This window comes from Nematostella vectensis, chromosome 6, assembly GCF_932526225.1.
Source record: "Nematostella vectensis chromosome 6, jaNemVect1.1, whole genome shotgun sequence".
NCBI lineage: Eukaryota > Metazoa > Cnidaria > Anthozoa > Actiniaria > Edwardsiidae > Nematostella > Nematostella vectensis.
Window position 1 is genome coordinate 6,492,549 of NC_064039.1, and position 16,471 is coordinate 6,509,019.

A 16,471-nucleotide genomic window follows, 5' to 3' on the forward strand; every position below is an offset into this window, starting at 1 on the left:
ATGGTTCTAAGAAGAATAAAAACAGTCTGAAAGGAGGTTTTCATTTTAACCAATCAATGATTTCCGTGTCTTTATTGTCGCGCCAGAAACCCTTCGACTGCACACAGCAAGTAAATTGATTGGTCAACGTGAGGTATTATTGGAAATACGCTCTCTTTACCAGACGTGCAATATTGAATTCTGGGCAGTCGCTACTAGGCCATAAAAGAACCCGGGGCAATTCCACCAAAAAGTGTTATGCTTTCTTTCTTTAAGGAACATTATGTCCTACACTATGCTTCGCTTCATTTAACAGTCCCTGTATTTATTCATATCCCTCTTAGAACTGTTGCTAAGAAACTCTAGTCAGTTTCTGCCCTTTGTGTTATTGATGTTTGCGAACCATCCACATTTATTATTGAACTTGAAGGAGCCAATCAAAAGCGTGAAAAAACGACTCCCCCGAAGGACCACTCCAAGTTTTGAAATCGCAATTAAGTTTAAAGATCATCCTAGAAAAGCTTTATTTTTGTGAGATCTAAATTCTGTGATCCAAGCTTGTTTAGGGCCGTGGACGCGACGATGCTGAAGGTGTTCGTAAAGAGCGCGACCAACTTACCGGATGTGGATAGGTTGGGCGGTAAGAGTGACCCTTATGCTGTCGTCTGCTTCCAAGGTAAGATATCAGCCCAGATATAGATAATGACCATTTCTTTGAACTCAACCACACTTGTCTGGACCCTTTTTGTAATGGAATCTCGAAAGAGGTGAGAAGTTTACTTAAAAAAAAAAGAAAACATTTTTTTTCTGTTTCATTCTTATTGATTTCTCATTTAACGTGTAATAGTATTTTATCCTCTGCAAGCAAATTGCTCCTTTTAAAACTACACGAAACTAGATCATTTTTGGCGCTATTTGAATTGTAATAATAATTGTTTTGCTTTAAGGAGCATAAAAGCCTGTGTTGTCTTTAAGGATAACATCACATTTTTTTTCATACTGCTGCATGTTTACTGAACCGCCGACGCCGTTACGTACATCTGCTGTTCTCAATCATATATTAGTGCTGTCTTTTTTTCTAGAAAATCAATATCCTAAACTGTTTAATAAGAACCATTTTATAAGAACGTGTCCAGCCCGAGATTCCACCATATTCTTAAAAATGGTAAAGAACGTGCAGGGCTAAGATAGCAGCAAAATATGTTTTGTTTGTGTGATGCGTTCTAAAATGCATAGTCAAATTGTGTTCGTAAAAAAAACCTTCAACATTATTGCTATTGATCATTTGTGTAATTCTCTTCTAATTATTCAATGAATATCACAGATTTACATACACATAAAGAACATTCTTAGAACATTTTAAGCCTTAAAAAGCTAAAAAAATAAGAACCGCCTCGCCTCAACTGAATTTAGATCCTCTTATAAAGAAGTACATTTATTGATTGATAATCGTTTATAGTTGATGGTGACTTTACTCCCAAGTGTTAGCAGGTCCTTTTCCTCACAAACTTAGAAACATTCAATTAAATTTTTGTAAGGAAAAGGACCTGCTAAACACTTTGGAGTAAAGTCACCATCAACTAGAAACGATTATCAATCAAGCAATGTACTTCTTTATAAGAGCATCAAAATTCAGTTGAGGCGAGGCGGTTCTTATTTTTTTTATTTCTTATATATTAATAAAGCATTACAACATAACTCGGGCTTTTAACAAGCACTTGGTAATCAGGCATATTAACTGTGGCTATAGTATCTTCTCTTATTGGCTGGGAATGTCGAATTATACGAGGTGTAACCATTTTCCTGTAAGGACTAATACGTTTGTACTAAAATGGCGTCAATAAATAATATGACTTGTTTTTCCTGCATTCAAAGTTACAAACTACTGAGAGCTTGCAATAAAAAGATACATCGATAAATTATAAAACATAAGGAATCTAACGTTTTATGATATATAATAAGCAAATATAATTAGGAAAATTGATTTTTCGGCTTTTGTTATCAAATGATAAGTTTTTGTTTGCTTTTGCATCTAGAAATTCAGTTACTATCCCGGTTATCTTGATTTTGAAAGTACTAGAAATGACATTAAGAAAAACATAACACACATGTGTTTCTACAACATATAAAATATTTTAATCCAAAGCGATGAAAATAGCCATTCCTAGAGTTACTTAGGAAACGCCCGTTTTTACAGAGAATGTCATTTTAAAATTGCGAAAAAAGAAAACATATTTATTATTATTTTTATCGTAACTTTTGTGCAAAAAGCGGTTTCAAGGGACATGACGGAAAAACCTGGAAAATTCGCAATTCGAGATAGAAAAAGAAGACACAATTTCTTACAATGGCCATCGGTTCCTTGTATTCCGGACTGATTTTTGAAACACAAATAACGTGAGTCCGAAATACACATACCCAGATTTTTGCTTCTTAATATATTTTTTCCTTGATCATCCTTGCGCTTTGTATGACCTCAGGGACGAAAATACTCAAATTTCAATGACACTTTACAAAAAGTCGCATCAATTTAAAAAAAGTCACATTTGATATTTCGTTTGCTATTACTCACTAAGTACTTAGAGAAATTTTCCGCCTTATTAGATCTGAAATGAGCTTATTTGAAGCGTTAAGTCATGTTTTTCCGTCATGTCGTTTCAAAGGGGTTTCTTGCATCTTATAATTTTCAAGAATACAAAAATACACAACGTTACATATCTAAATAACATCTTTTTCCTATGATGACCAAAATTGTCACCATTATAACAGAGAAGACAATTTTATGTATATTGGTTTATAAACTACTTGTAAACGTTTTGCCTTCAAAATTAAAATCGATGTAAATTGCACACGAAATAAATGAATGAATGTATAAATGAAAAGTGAATAGATGGATAGATATATAAACAATAAATATATGGATACGCAAAACAATAACAAAAAACCATGTATTGAACTGATTGCGATTTGTTCACTGATACTTGGTTTATGGGGCTTCATCTATTAGGTCTCGAAGAGAAAACAGACGTTGTTAAAGATGAATTGAATCCCTCTTGGAATAAGGCGAGTATTAACTTGATAATGAAGCAATAATCCATTAGAGCCACATGCATACTACACTTGTAGAGCCCTTTGATGCTTGGCGCATTTTTTAAGAAGCTGATATCGATTCCTAAAGAGTGAATAACGGGCGTATAACAATCTTTGATGATATTATTCTTCCTATAGGAGCTGACGTTTAACCTAAACGGGCGATCTTTGTCGGCAAAAGATGAGGTGACGGTGCAAGTCAAGGATTGGGAGAAAGTGCTATTTCATCGGTACGTTTGATGCAAGTGTTTGTTTTTGATAAGGCCCATTTACACGGTGCAATTTTGGCCTACGACTTGTAGTATACGACTTCAAGTCGCGCCGTGTAAGATGTCATGGAGGGTCACTCTTCTATCAGTTTTTGAATTATCATTTATTTAATCATTAAGACTGCTAGGTTCTGTCACTATTCCCCTTGGTGGCCTAACAAAAGGGAAATTAAAGAATCTGGACAAGGACCTGGAGTTGTTGGATGTCTCCAAGCGACCTATTTCGGTAGGTTTACTGGCATTTTGTTAAATCTTTCCTTTGCTTGCTAATGACAAAATTATATCAGATATCCTATCAAGTATGAATTTACCAATGCACGAGAAAATTTTCTCAGAGCAAAATCCAACTCTCCTTGAGATATGAATCGCCGCCTGATCCAACCGGAAGTGACGTCATCGAGGAGGAGGAGTTTGAAAATGGCGACGAGGATGAGGAGAGAACTTCAGGTGCTTCACCTGGTGCTGAAGGAAAGCCAAGGTGGGGATACAAGCACGCCACTATTCTATGGTGTGGACAACGGAGAGGATGACTGATTTCCATGTGTTTCTGCACGTCTAGATCTTTTCATTATTACTCAATGACCACGTTATAGCACAGATCCTATCCATATCTCGCTTTTTCAATTTTATGTTTTGACATTTCGCATTACAAGAATAAAAAGATAAAAGTTGACTGTTAAAGAGTTGACTCATAATGCAGTACAAATTATGAAAGGATGAAAACTCACTATTTATATATCCCCAAGAAAAAAGCGGCAAAAGAAGAAGAAGAACAAAGAACTTTCCGACAAAGTTCAAGATTTCCAGGTAAAACAAATATTCTCTTCGATGACTGCTTCACATGCGCATTATAAACAAGATTTGATCAATGTCACAAAGAAGGTGATACGTACAGCAATCCGTGTAGATGCTTTTTGCTCCGACGAAGGGCTAACGCTCCTAAAATGCTTGCGAAACTAGTTTTTCGATGCGTAAAAACACCATTTCAATCTGACGTTGATTTACTTCCATGTAGATATGAGGTATTAAGTTTGAAGCTTGTCAGCCCCATCGGCTAATATTTATCCATACCTCACTGAATGTAATACTAATGTCAATCCGTGTAGATACGAGTACGTGTGTTTGAAGCTCGTCAGCTTCCAGGGGGCAATATTCATCCTGCAGTGCGGGTTTGTGTCTCCAAACAAGCCCAACAGACCCAAGCAAAGAAATCCACGCACAGACCAACATTCAACCAGACGTTCACTTTCAAGCTAAGAGGAGCACCTGCTGATCTGTTCAATGACTGCGTCTGCTTCGAGGTATTTATTACTATAAAAGTATATATAATTGTTTAATTGTCCGAAGTCATAACAATACTGACTTCATCAGAAATAACTATTATCCTTGTCATCATTGTATAAATATTTTTACTACCCCCACAAGCATTGTTAACACTAACAGGGCCGTAGCTAGCACGAGTGTGTCGTTGTCGTCATCATCATTTTCATCATCCACACACAATTATCATCACACCACTACCTCTAGCATCGGTATTAAGGTCAATCATCTTTGTCATCATCATTATCATTACGACTTACACTATCACCATAACCACCTGCGTCATCATCATCATCATCATCATCATCATCATCATCATCATCATCATCATCATCATCATCATCATCATCACCATCATCACCATTAACTACTCTCCCAAAGCACCACTATGAGCAGTATAGTGCCACCATTGATCACCACCTGAATGCTTACCAAACTGATTAGTTATGCCTGGTGCACACTAGTGACTAGTGGCACCCTTATGTTCGTATGTTAAGCCCGACATAACTAAATCAACATAATGTTATTTCTCCTTATGCCAGGCCTGTACCCAGGATTTTTCTTGAGGGGGTGCGAAATCCGAGAAAGTGGACCTAAATTTTCCGGGGGAGGGGAGGGCATGAGTTCCAGAGTGATCTAGTTTTTGCTTTATAGTTTTGTCTACAAATAGCACATCTATTGGGAACCGAAAGTGGACCTTTGGCCGTTTTGTGTGTGTGTGTGTGGGGGGGGGGGGGGGGGGGTGCGTCCGCACCCCCTGCACCCCCCTGGCTATGGGCCTGTATGCCCATGTCGTTATGTTGGGCTTATGTCTTTATATCGAACCATTCACACTTGAACATAAGAGTGTGCGCGCCTTTGTCGTTTTGTCACCAGTGCGCACCAGGCATTACAGCACCATCACACTCCATCACTACTAACGCCATCACCATCTTTCCTGGGTTGCACAATTACGATTAGCCTATGTTACTTCAGTTGTTATCGTGCTAGTAATTCTGATGCAAAATTGCAATTGTCTAGGTTTATGACGTGCGCAAGTTTCGTCGAGATGCCCTTCTGGGGTTCTTTGAGGTAACCCTTATACGATCGTGTAGGCTTTCTTGTTTTTACTTGACTTAGATGACTTACATGTTTTTCATCCCCGTAGATGGAAATCGGAGATATCTACGAACGCCAAGGTAAATAGACATGCGCTGTGCAATAGAATAAACAACCAGACCTTATTACAAGTATCATTGTTATACCGATACATGTGCAATGCGTGACCTCCCTAGCCCCCATCTCCGCGACCACCCCTGCCTAGAATATAAACCAGATCCTATATCATAACCAGACCTTAACAGAACTATCATTGTCCTATACCCAAACATCGTAAAGAGCGTAGCCTCCCGCGCCCACCCGGCACCGAATTCCATAGACTCCAGAGACCCTTGCCTTCAGGAGGTTATAAGAAAGATCGGTACTTTTGGTATTGGTGGGGTTAATTCTTATGTCACAGATCATTCTATCATCCGCAAGTGGATGCTGCTATCTGTTGATGACAAGCATGCCCACGATGATCACGTGAGTTTTACGGACGGCGCGATATTAACTCACATATGTCGATAAATAAAATGCCATATATTGCCAGTTAATACAAATATACATTATTTTACGGTCTATTTACAAAACCAAAAATAGCCATTTACGATCGTAGTCTTAAAAAGCGTTTCATTTACTTGCCTGGATAACTCGTGGCAAATGGACGCAGAAGAGAATAATGTATAGCACAGGGTCATCCATAAGCTGTGGTTATGTCATAGACATCCATTAGCATCTTAATAGTTAGCGGTTAATGTGTCATGGTCATCCATCTTGATGCAGTCTCCTCCATATCTCAACAATTGTTCCAAACGGTTTTTCAGGAGGGTGAAGACGGGCCAAGGACACCGACAGGAGACCCTGCAGTAAGACAATCCATCTTTGGTTACGAAGCCTGTAGATGTAATTTCAACGTACCCAGGATTGGCTGAGGTGGTGGTGGGGGTGGGGGGGGTGTGCAAACATAGTTATCATATGGAAAAATATATGATTTGAAGATTCCTGCGCACCCCCCTGTGTACGCGCCTGACTCTGGTTATAGGAGAAAAGTGTACCGCTAACCGTTAGCTTGAATGCGGGAAAACAGGGCTATACGTAGCAAAGGAGAAAGGCGCCAGCTGCCCTTTCAAGCAAAATTAAAAGAAGCAATGGAAAGGCACCCCCTACCGATACAACCATGACCAGAGCCATTCCACCCCTATATCTCCCTATTTCAAACCATTTCTAGGTGCATTATCAAGTGTAAAAAGAAACGTTTTTAGTATGGAATTCATTATATCAATAGAGATATGTTATTTGCTGTGTAGGGCTACTTGAAGGCAACAGTGAGCGTCCTTGGGCCAAAGGATCCCCCACCTGTAAGAGAACCTCATTTTTTTTGTATTATTCCAGGGGCGGTTGAATGTTCCCATACGTGGGGCGGAGGGGATGGGGGAGCAAAAGTTGGGGGAGGGGTGGGTAGTGGTTTCAGTGGGAGGGGTGGTTGGTGGTTTCAGGGGGGAACGTTGGGTGGTAGTTACCAATCCTTAAGCGCTATTTATAAGAGCGCGGGGAATAACCTAGGTTTTTATGCACGGGATTTTAAACTGTTCAGCAAATTTGTTGTCGGTAGCATATGTACAGCTTGAAAACCCTTCGGTTTAAAAAAAAAACGTACATATATAAAGAAACATCCGCTAAGAAAAGTGGGGGGGCACGCCCCCTGCCCCTCCCCTTCCGCCGCCCCTGAATTCAATTGTTACCTTATCATTCTATACCCCTGAACTGTTACCCATTTCAAATGTCATGCTTTTATAGAATATCAAGAAGTTAGCAGAAAAAGACACTAGTGATGACATCGAATCGTAAGTACACGCTTTTTGATGAAACAGAATGAGACACGGCTATGACACGGTGATGACACGGTTATTACGTATAAACAACACGGTTACGTCATGGTTATTACACCAAACTAACAGTTACATGACTGTTATCAATCGGTTATGACACAGTTATTGCAGGGTTATTACACTGTTATGACAAGGTGTGACACGATTAAGACCCGTTATTAAATGTTTATAACACAATTAATTTATGGTTATTACACGGTTATGACACGGTTATGTCAAAGTCAAAACTACTGCACGGTTATATGTTATGGTTATGACACTGTTATGGCACGGTTACGGTTATCACATACATCGACACGATCTTATTACGCAACATCGAGCATAAAATCGCCACATACATTAAAGTAAGTTAGTTTGCCACTTGATACAAAAGCGGCCTCAATGCAATGGTCGCAAGAGAATTCTAATACATGTTGCTCATTTGTACAGCAATCTGTTGCGGCCTTCCGGCGTTACACTTCAGCCGGTGGTTTTGACACTCAAGGTGTATTTAGCAGAGGATCTGCCGCAAAGTAAGCCATCGGTTCCGTCACAATCCCGAGTGGTGCCGATATGTGTATAGTCGGTGTTCTTTTAAAGTTTATTTATTTCACACATACCCACTATAGTATGGCTATATCTTAAGGATTTCTCTAGTAGGCCGAATGCTAGATCGGTCGCAGCTTAGATTGGTCACATTAGTCGAATTGATTCTGGACTGCACGGGTAGTAGACCGTTATCTGACCGACTGGGGACCCCCCCCCCCCCCCCCCCTCAACCCACCTCCAATGTTATAACGTTATTTACATTAAACCCTGCAACATTTTTACAATCCGCGAAGAAGAAAAATAAATCTCACAATGGACCGCACATGCGCAGGACGTGCACCTCACCCCCCCCCCCCCCCCCTTAGCCGTCAAAAGTGGCTGCCAAATGATGTATGACAGCCCCTATCCCCCCTCCACTCCTCCTAGGTACGCGTTTGAAAACAACTTAAACTTTGATTTCTATTTTCAGTGGATTCCTCCGCGGGTCAGGGAATCAAGAAGTTTTTTGGGTTTCATAAGGTAAACAATCTGTTCGCGTGCGTATGCGCCTGAAGTTTACAAGGCTCTACCTGCCATAGTTGAATTCCCTGTTTTGTCTTAACACTTACCACTTCTTCCTTTTATAGACTGGTGACAAGTTTGTCGACCCCTATGCAGTCGTAAGCTTTTCAGGAAAAAAGGTAAGTTGTTTCTGAATTCAAGTGAATTATATAAATGCCAGATAGCCTTTTCTTTACTTGTTACTACCTAACATACTGGAATCTTAATAGATTCAGACGGCCATCAAGTACAAGACAGATTGCCCAGCGTTTAACCAGACACTCCGGATACCTGCGCAGGTGTGGTGCGCCCAGCCCTTTATCCCCTAATCCTATCCCCTTCTTAGTCTTGTTCAAGTATTTTAGCCCGAGCGTCCCCCTCCCCCCTCCGTTTACCCAGTCACTTCGGATACCTGCTCAGGTGTAGTACGCCCAGCCCTTTACCCCCAAATCCTATCCCCTTTCCCCTTAGTAGTCTTGTTCAAGTATCTCAGCCCTAGCCAGGCGCGTACCCAGGATTGGCCGTGGGTGGGTGGGGTGGGGGGAGAGGTTTCAGTCATAGGAATCATATGGAAAAATCACAGTATTTGAAGATTCCTTAATAAGAAATGACCTACTTTTTGGAGGCCAGGGGGGTGCGCGCGCACCCTGCGCCCCTCCCCTTTGTGCGCGCCTGCTAGCTCCTCCCTCAGGCGGTTCTAGGCTACTAACAAGCACCTTAAATTTTGTAAGTAATTATTCTTTTCCAACTTCTTCCACAGTTCCCCTCCATGTGCGATCATCTGAAAATACAGCTGTTTGACTGGTACGACTACATTTACGCCCTTTGGTGTTTCTATAGTTTCAATAAATAGATGTTTTTAAGTGATTTATTACCTTTTCATTAGAAGAGTTAAAGATAACTGTTATCGGTTGTCAACTGTTGCTTTTGTTGCTGGTGTAATACAGGGACCGTTTAACAGATGATGATTGTATAGGGACTGCTGTTCTCTTGCTGAGTGATATATCTGGCCGCGGCGAGCAAGGCAAGCTTAAACAATTCAATTCTTACCTCTACGACCCCCAAGGCTAAATATCCCTCCTCGTATTTCAGGTTTCTTGCCGCAGTTTGGTCCTTGCTTTGTAAATTTCTATGGATCTCCTCGCGAGTTCTCCGAGCTTCCAGATGAATTTGATCAACTCAATTACGGAAAGGTAAACTTTTAAAGTTAATTGCTAGGGCGTGGGCCAGCGCTCGGTTTGACACGACACATGCGTAAAGTCTTTACATTTTTTGTCTCGGGACTGGCTAGATTCAGGCTTATCTGCGCAACGCACTATACGAGGCAAAACTTCACTTAATGAATTATGGGAGTTTTCCCTTCCCGTGATGCAATGCGCGTCTTGACGACAGAAAGGAGTTTTGCTAAGGTCGTTCACCTGAATTATCTCATTCCTCAGGGGGAGGGGGTGGCGTACCGTGGACGACTGATGGTGGAACTAGAGACGAGTGTAACTGAAGAAATCGATGACGAGATCGAGGACATTGATCCTAATGACGTCATAAGACTGCAGGTCAGTAGCGATAAGTCGCAATGTCTTTCGCAGAGAGTACTAACAGATGCTATCTGATCCTACTCTTTCATTCTTTCATCCTGCAGCCATTTCTTAGCCGCACCAAGTACAAGCTATTTGCGTGTTTCTACGAGGCGTCCATGGTTGCCGAGGTGGATGGTCCGGTCGAGTTTGAAGTCAGCATCGGTCAGTTTCGAAACTAACATTTTTATTCAATGGTGCAGAGGTGGTAATTAGCTAGGGGGCAGAGAGGAGACCCTGAACTCGTTACCAGCCTTTTAGCTGGTGTGATTGTGTAGCCTTTTTAGAGCTCCAGATAATAAAGTTTTACTTAAGTACAGATTTCATTGCAATTACAAAGTTTCAGAGCTGAAATCGACATGTATTATTGTGATTTTCTAAAAAAAAAAAAGGTCTTTAGTTACACTACTTTAAACAAGGCATCTTATTTTCCCTAAACTGTTTTCGGTGTTTTCATAGGTAACTATGGCAACGCAATGGACGAATCAGTGGCGCCGTCCAACACGCCGCCATGTAACGCGGTGTATGATGGGAGTTACTATTACTATCTGCCGTGGGGCGAGGACAAGCCATGCGTGTGCGTGGAAAGCTACTGGGAGGACATAACCTTTCGACTCGAGCCTCTCAACGTGATCTGCGGCGTTGCAGAGCGATTGGTAAGACTGAGGCGGAATAATATAAGTCATTTAAACATTTTTTCGATAGCGATTGGTAAAAGGGATGCGAATTGGATCCGTAGCATAGCAAAGCGATTGGTAAAAGGAAGGCGAACGCCTATTGTTTAGGAATCGGTTGGAAAAGACAGGGCTTCTTGTCTGATAGATTAGTGACAGAGTGATAAGTATTTCTCCTTGTTTTTTTCTTTTTTGTTGTTGTTGTTTTGTTTTATTTACTATTTGTGGGTCTTGTTTATTTGCTTGTTTGTAATTATTGGCTGTTATCCAAAGATAGATACTCTAGTTAGATAATACTAGGTACTTTCTTGTGGTATAGCTGGAAAATCGACATTTGTTGTTGTCTGGGATTTCTAGGAAAATGGCATTAGAGACGTTCGCAGCATCCAAGCCCAGTCCCTTGCAGGAGACGCGGCCACAGTTCTGCTTGGCCTGTTGGATCAGCTAATAAAAGACTGCAGGTGGGTCACGCGACTCTTTGCTAATGAAAACGACCAATGAAAAACAACAAAAATGAATAATAAGGGCGCTATCCTTGTTTTCTTATACTGGTGGAGATTCCGCGAATTGTTCTATTTTGCGAAAGTCATAATATTATAGCTTATTTTGTAGATTTTGGGTATTAATGTAATCAGAATTGCTGCGCCTAAATACCCTGTTAGCAGGCTGATATTCTTCTTTTTTTTCAGCAAACCTCTTCCAAACCTAAAGGGACGATCGAACAAACTGGACGCTAAACTACGACAGCAGCGTATCGCAGAACTGGTACACGTACATGCAATGCGTGAACTACGATAGGAAACTGGGTTGGGACCCTGTGAGAAATTGTGTGAATGTTTGGTTAACGAAACAGACAGACAGGCAGACAGCCTGGCCTTTGTTGTTTTGTTCGGCCAAGCGATCCCACAATTCCTTGCCCAGAGGACATGACGGAAAAACATGACGTGACGCTTCAAATAAGCCCATTTCACATCGAATAAGGCGGAGAATTACTTAGTAACTCATAGCAAACAAAATATCAAGTGCGACTTTTTTTTTAATCGATGCGACTTTTTTTAAAGTGTCATTGAAATTTGAGCTTCAGCTGAACTGATACACAGGGCAATGATGATCAAGGAAAAATCTTAAAAAGCCAAAATCTTGTGCACTCACGGCCTCACGTTATTTGTGTTTTGAAAATCAGTCCGTGATACAAGAAACCTAAAGCCATTGTAAGAAATTGTGTCTTCTCTCTCTATCTGGAATTGCGCGTTTTTCAGGTTTTTCCGTCATGTCTGCCCTGAGGTCTCAGTCCCAATCATCCCATTACTTAATATTTATAAAACATTTTCTTTCTTGAGCTGACGCTTGTTTATGATATAACACAGGCCTACGTGACAGAAGAGGCCCGCGCGTTGTCTACACAGAGCCCGTGGGACTTGGAGAAGACCCTCTTTCAAGTAGAGGAGCTATTGCAAGTGTTGAAAGACCTTACAGTAGAGGTGAATAAATATGAAAACGTTTGCACAATGTTGTCACAATGGTAAACAATATATATATTAATATATATGTTATATTAATATATATTTTTCTTTAAAAGCCTGGCTTTTTATAATTTAACCTTTTCCTCACCATATGGCTCATACATACCTAAAATAGCACAATGCATGCTTAGAAGAAATTTAAAATGTAACATAACAGCCACATTTTTTATGAAAATAAGAGCGCGCGATAATTTCAAATAAAAATATTTGCTTAAAATGTTTACTCTATTTTATTTACATTTCAGCCCCAGAACTGCGTCCCCGATATCATAATCTGGATGCTCAGCGGTAGTAATCGTGTGGCATACCACAGGATTCCCGTGAATGAGGTGTTGTATTCGGTCAGTCCCGACGCGCGCGGGAAGTCCTGCAAGAAGACGGTGGAGCTGATTATGAAGGTGAACCAAAATTCAGGATATCAGACATTTCATTTCCAGGTAGACACCCTCTCATAGGTTATCCGCTATAATATGACTCAAATCTTCATCTGCGAAAGAGAAAGTGGCATATATACAGTGTTAAATTCGTGATTTTCAATTTTAAAATTGCTTTGTTGAGTCGGGGCTACACGAATTTCTAGTGCTGTCACGCGGCTCAGGAGGCTTTATTTTTCATGTACTTCACTCATCCTTTATCTACTAATACTTTTGCTTCTCCAGTACCCAGATAAGAAGTCACTTGACTTCAAGTCCCACCCAGAAGTCCCCGCGGTAGTGAGGCTTGAGCTGTGGTTTGGCCGTGAGGAATTCCAAGGAGACTGGACCGATCGCCAAGCAGTCGAGGACGGGGCGTTCTGTGTATTTGCAGAAACTGTAAGTCAACACATCGTGGCTGTGCGGCCGATAATTTAAACTATCAGAATTTACTTATGTTATGGCCAACATCTTAAAAAGAGGTTTTGTCTAAATTTTAAAATATTTAAGGTCCCCGGCGCGCCCGCCTTAGTCTCTTTTTGATTAAAAAACGACAGCTAATCGATTGATATGTGGCAAAGCAATGTAATATAGGAAGCACGAGCTCGTCCCTTAAATACTTCCTCAATCTTTTCAACAGAGCTTGCCATATTTTGTAATGCATTGACGTGTTGTTTTTATTTTAGTACGAGAACGAAATGAACGTGGCGAGTTTTTGGACAAAAAAGTTGTTACCTCGCCCGGACTTCTCGAATCCAAGCGGAGACGTAAGTGACCATGTCCTACAGTCGCCCATGGCGACACGCCCAAATTTACAGTGTTAGGTGCTGAATGAAATGTTACCACCCAACTGTATTTCACTTTCACAATTCAATAATCCATTTGGTTAATAAAAATGCCCTGGGACCGGTTTTTAGAAAGCAGTTTAGCGCTAACCCAGGGATAAATACGGCTATCTTGACATTGGATTGAATAAAAAGGACCTTCATCCCTGAGTTAGCGTTAACTTTCTTTCGAGGAACCCGGCCCTGATGTATAGCATCTATGTCGTCGTTCTCCATGTTTGTCTTGTTCGTCACGCACCAGCTGCGATTAATTATTTTTTATTGATGACGTTTTTCAGTTTCCATTACCAAAAGAGAAATTCCAAGCTCCCGCGGGATGGAAGTTCGAAGGAGACTGGTTTATAAACCCAGAATTGAGGTGATCTTCTATTTAATCCGACGTACACATCTTACCATGTCTGTCTAGTCTGACGTACACATCTTGCCATGTCTGTCTTGTCTGACGTACACATTTTGCCGTGTCTGTTTAGTCTGATGTACACATCTTGCCATGTCTGTCTTGTCTAATGTACACAACTTTGCCTGTCATGTCTGACGTACACATCTTGCCGTGTCTGTCTAGTCTGACGTACACATCTTGCCATGTCTGTCTAGTCTGACATACACATCTTGCCATGTCTGTCTAGCCTGACGTACACATCTTGCCATTTCTGTTTAGTCTGAAGTACACATCTTGCCATGTCTTTCTATTCTGATGTACACATTTTGCCATGTCTGTTTAGTAGCCGTATCTGATGTACACATCTTGCCATGTCTGTTTAGTCTGATGTACATCTTGCCGTGTCTGTTTAGTCTGATGTACATCTTGCCGTGTCTGTTTAGTCTGATGTACATCTTGCCATGTCTGTTTAGTCCGATGTACATCTTGCCGTGTCTGTTTAGTCTGATGTACATCTTGCCATGTCTGTTTGGTCTGACGTACATCTTGCCGTGTCTGTTTAGTCTGACGTACATCTTGCCGTGTCTGTTTAGTCTGAAGTACATCTTGCCATGTCTGTTTGGTCTGACGTACATCTTGCCATGTCTGTTTAGTCTGATGTACATCTTGCCGTGTCTGTTTAGTCTGACGTACATCTTGCCATATCTTTCTAGTCTGACGTACATCTTACCATGTCTGTCTAGTCTGACGTACATCTTACCATGTCTGTCTAGTCTGACGTACATCTTACCATGTCTGTTTAGTATGATGTACATCTTGCCATGTCTGTCTAGTAGCCGTATCTGATGTACACATCTTGCCATGTCTGTTAAGTCTGATGTACACATCTTGCCGTGTCTGTTTGGTCTGACGTACATCTTGCCGTGTCTGTTTGGTCTGACGTACATCTTGCCGTGTCTGTCTAGTCTGATGTACATCTTGCCATGTCTGTTTAGTCTGATGTACATCTTGCCGTGTCTGTTAAGTCTAATGTACATCTTACCGTGTCTGTTTAGTCTGATGTACATCTTGCCGTGTCTGTTTGGTCTGACGTACATCTTGCCGTGTCTGTTTAGTCTTGCCATATCTTTCTAGTCTGACGTACATCTTACCATGTCTGTTTAGTCTGATGTACATCTTGCCGTGTCTGTTTAGTCTGATGTACATCTTGCCGTGTCTGTTTAGTCTAATGTACATCTTGCCATGTCTGTTTAGTCTGATGTACATCTTGCCGTGTCTGTTTAGTCTGATGTACATCTTGCCGTGTCTGTTTGGTCTGACGTACATCTTGCCGTGTCTGTTTGGTCTGACGTACATCTTGCCGTGTCTGTCTAGTCTGATGTACATCTTGCCATGTCTGTTTAGTCTGATGTACATCTTGCCGTGTCTGTTAAGTCTAATGTACATCTTACCGTGTCTGTTTAGTCTGATGTACATCTTGCCGTGTCTGTTTGGTCTGACGTACATCTTGCCGTGTCTGTTTAGTCTTGCCATATCTTTCTAGTCTGACGTACATCTTACCATGTCTGTTTAGTCTGATGTACATCTTGCCGTGTCTGTTTAGTCTGATGTACATCTTGCCGTGTCTGTTTAGTCTAATGTACATCTTGCCATGTCTGTTTAGTCTGATGTACATCTTGCCGTGTCTGTTTAGTCTGATGTACATCTTGCCGTGTCTGTTTGGTCTGACGTACATCTTGCCGTGCCTGTTTGGTCTGACGTACATCTTGCCGTGTCTGTTTAGTCTGATGTACATCTTGCCGTGTCTGTTTAGTCTGATGTACATCTTGCCGTGTCTGTTTAGTCTGATGTACATCTTGCCGTGTCAGTTTGGTCTGACGTACATATTGCCGTGTCTGTTTGGTCTGACGTACATCTTGCCGTGTCTGTCTAGTCTGATGTACATCTTGCCATGTCTGTTTAGTCTGATGTACATCTTGCCGTGTCTGTTTAGTCTGATGTACATCTTGCCGTGTCTGTTTAGCCTGATGTACATCTTGCCATGTCTGTTTAGTCTGATGTACATCTTGCCGTGTCTGTTTAGTCTGATGTACATCTTGCCGTGTCTGTTTAGCCTGATGTACATCTTGCCGTGTCTGTTTAGTCTGATGTACATCTTGCCGTGTCTGTTTGGTCTGACGTACATCTTGCCGTGTCTGTTTGGTCTGACGTACATCTTGCCATGTCTGTTTAGTCTGATGTACATCTTGCCGTGTCTGTTTGGTCTGACGTACATCTTGCCGTGTCTGTTTAGTCTGATGTACATCTTGCCATGTCTGTTTAGTCTGATGTACATCTTGCCGTGTCTGTTTATTCTGATGTACATCTT

The 16,471-nt window shown here is 41.1% G+C and overlaps 1 protein-coding gene across 2 annotated transcripts in view; it reads left to right on the forward strand.

The window, feature by feature from the left end:
- Nucleotides 1-3: 3 nt before the first annotated feature.
- LOC5521590 (myoferlin) overlaps nucleotides 4-16,471 on the forward strand; it is a 40,318-nt gene continuing 23,850 nt past the window's right edge. For both annotated transcript variants that reach the window (XR_007311949.1, XM_048729119.1), the window contains exons 1-30: nucleotides 4-655; nucleotides 2,987-3,042; nucleotides 3,208-3,299; nucleotides 3,459-3,564; nucleotides 3,674-3,816; nucleotides 4,085-4,145; nucleotides 4,445-4,639; nucleotides 5,679-5,729; nucleotides 5,806-5,836; nucleotides 6,157-6,221; nucleotides 6,563-6,604; nucleotides 7,046-7,096; nucleotides 7,536-7,582; nucleotides 8,057-8,139; nucleotides 8,625-8,674; nucleotides 8,782-8,835; nucleotides 8,926-8,994; nucleotides 9,456-9,499; nucleotides 9,643-9,719; nucleotides 9,788-9,888; nucleotides 10,135-10,248; nucleotides 10,335-10,434; nucleotides 10,729-10,925; nucleotides 11,301-11,404; nucleotides 11,633-11,708; nucleotides 12,311-12,424; nucleotides 12,712-12,864; nucleotides 13,126-13,278; nucleotides 13,566-13,646; nucleotides 14,003-14,082. Coding sequence is in view for 1 of the 2 variants with exons in the window: in XM_048729119.1 (XP_048585076.1) it covers nucleotides 562-655; nucleotides 2,987-3,042; nucleotides 3,208-3,299; nucleotides 3,459-3,564; nucleotides 3,674-3,816; nucleotides 4,085-4,145; nucleotides 4,445-4,639; nucleotides 5,679-5,729; nucleotides 5,806-5,836; nucleotides 6,157-6,221; nucleotides 6,563-6,604; nucleotides 7,046-7,096; nucleotides 7,536-7,582; nucleotides 8,057-8,139; nucleotides 8,625-8,674; nucleotides 8,782-8,835; nucleotides 8,926-8,994; nucleotides 9,456-9,499; nucleotides 9,643-9,719; nucleotides 9,788-9,888; nucleotides 10,135-10,248; nucleotides 10,335-10,434; nucleotides 10,729-10,925; nucleotides 11,301-11,404; nucleotides 11,633-11,708; nucleotides 12,311-12,424; nucleotides 12,712-12,864; nucleotides 13,126-13,278; nucleotides 13,566-13,646; nucleotides 14,003-14,082 (2,684 nt within the window). In the remaining variant the exon portion in view is untranslated. The remainder of the gene's footprint in view (nucleotides 656-2,986; nucleotides 3,043-3,207; nucleotides 3,300-3,458; nucleotides 3,565-3,673; nucleotides 3,817-4,084; nucleotides 4,146-4,444; nucleotides 4,640-5,678; nucleotides 5,730-5,805; nucleotides 5,837-6,156; nucleotides 6,222-6,562; nucleotides 6,605-7,045; nucleotides 7,097-7,535; nucleotides 7,583-8,056; nucleotides 8,140-8,624; nucleotides 8,675-8,781; nucleotides 8,836-8,925; nucleotides 8,995-9,455; nucleotides 9,500-9,642; nucleotides 9,720-9,787; nucleotides 9,889-10,134; nucleotides 10,249-10,334; nucleotides 10,435-10,728; nucleotides 10,926-11,300; nucleotides 11,405-11,632; nucleotides 11,709-12,310; nucleotides 12,425-12,711; nucleotides 12,865-13,125; nucleotides 13,279-13,565; nucleotides 13,647-14,002; nucleotides 14,083-16,471) is intronic.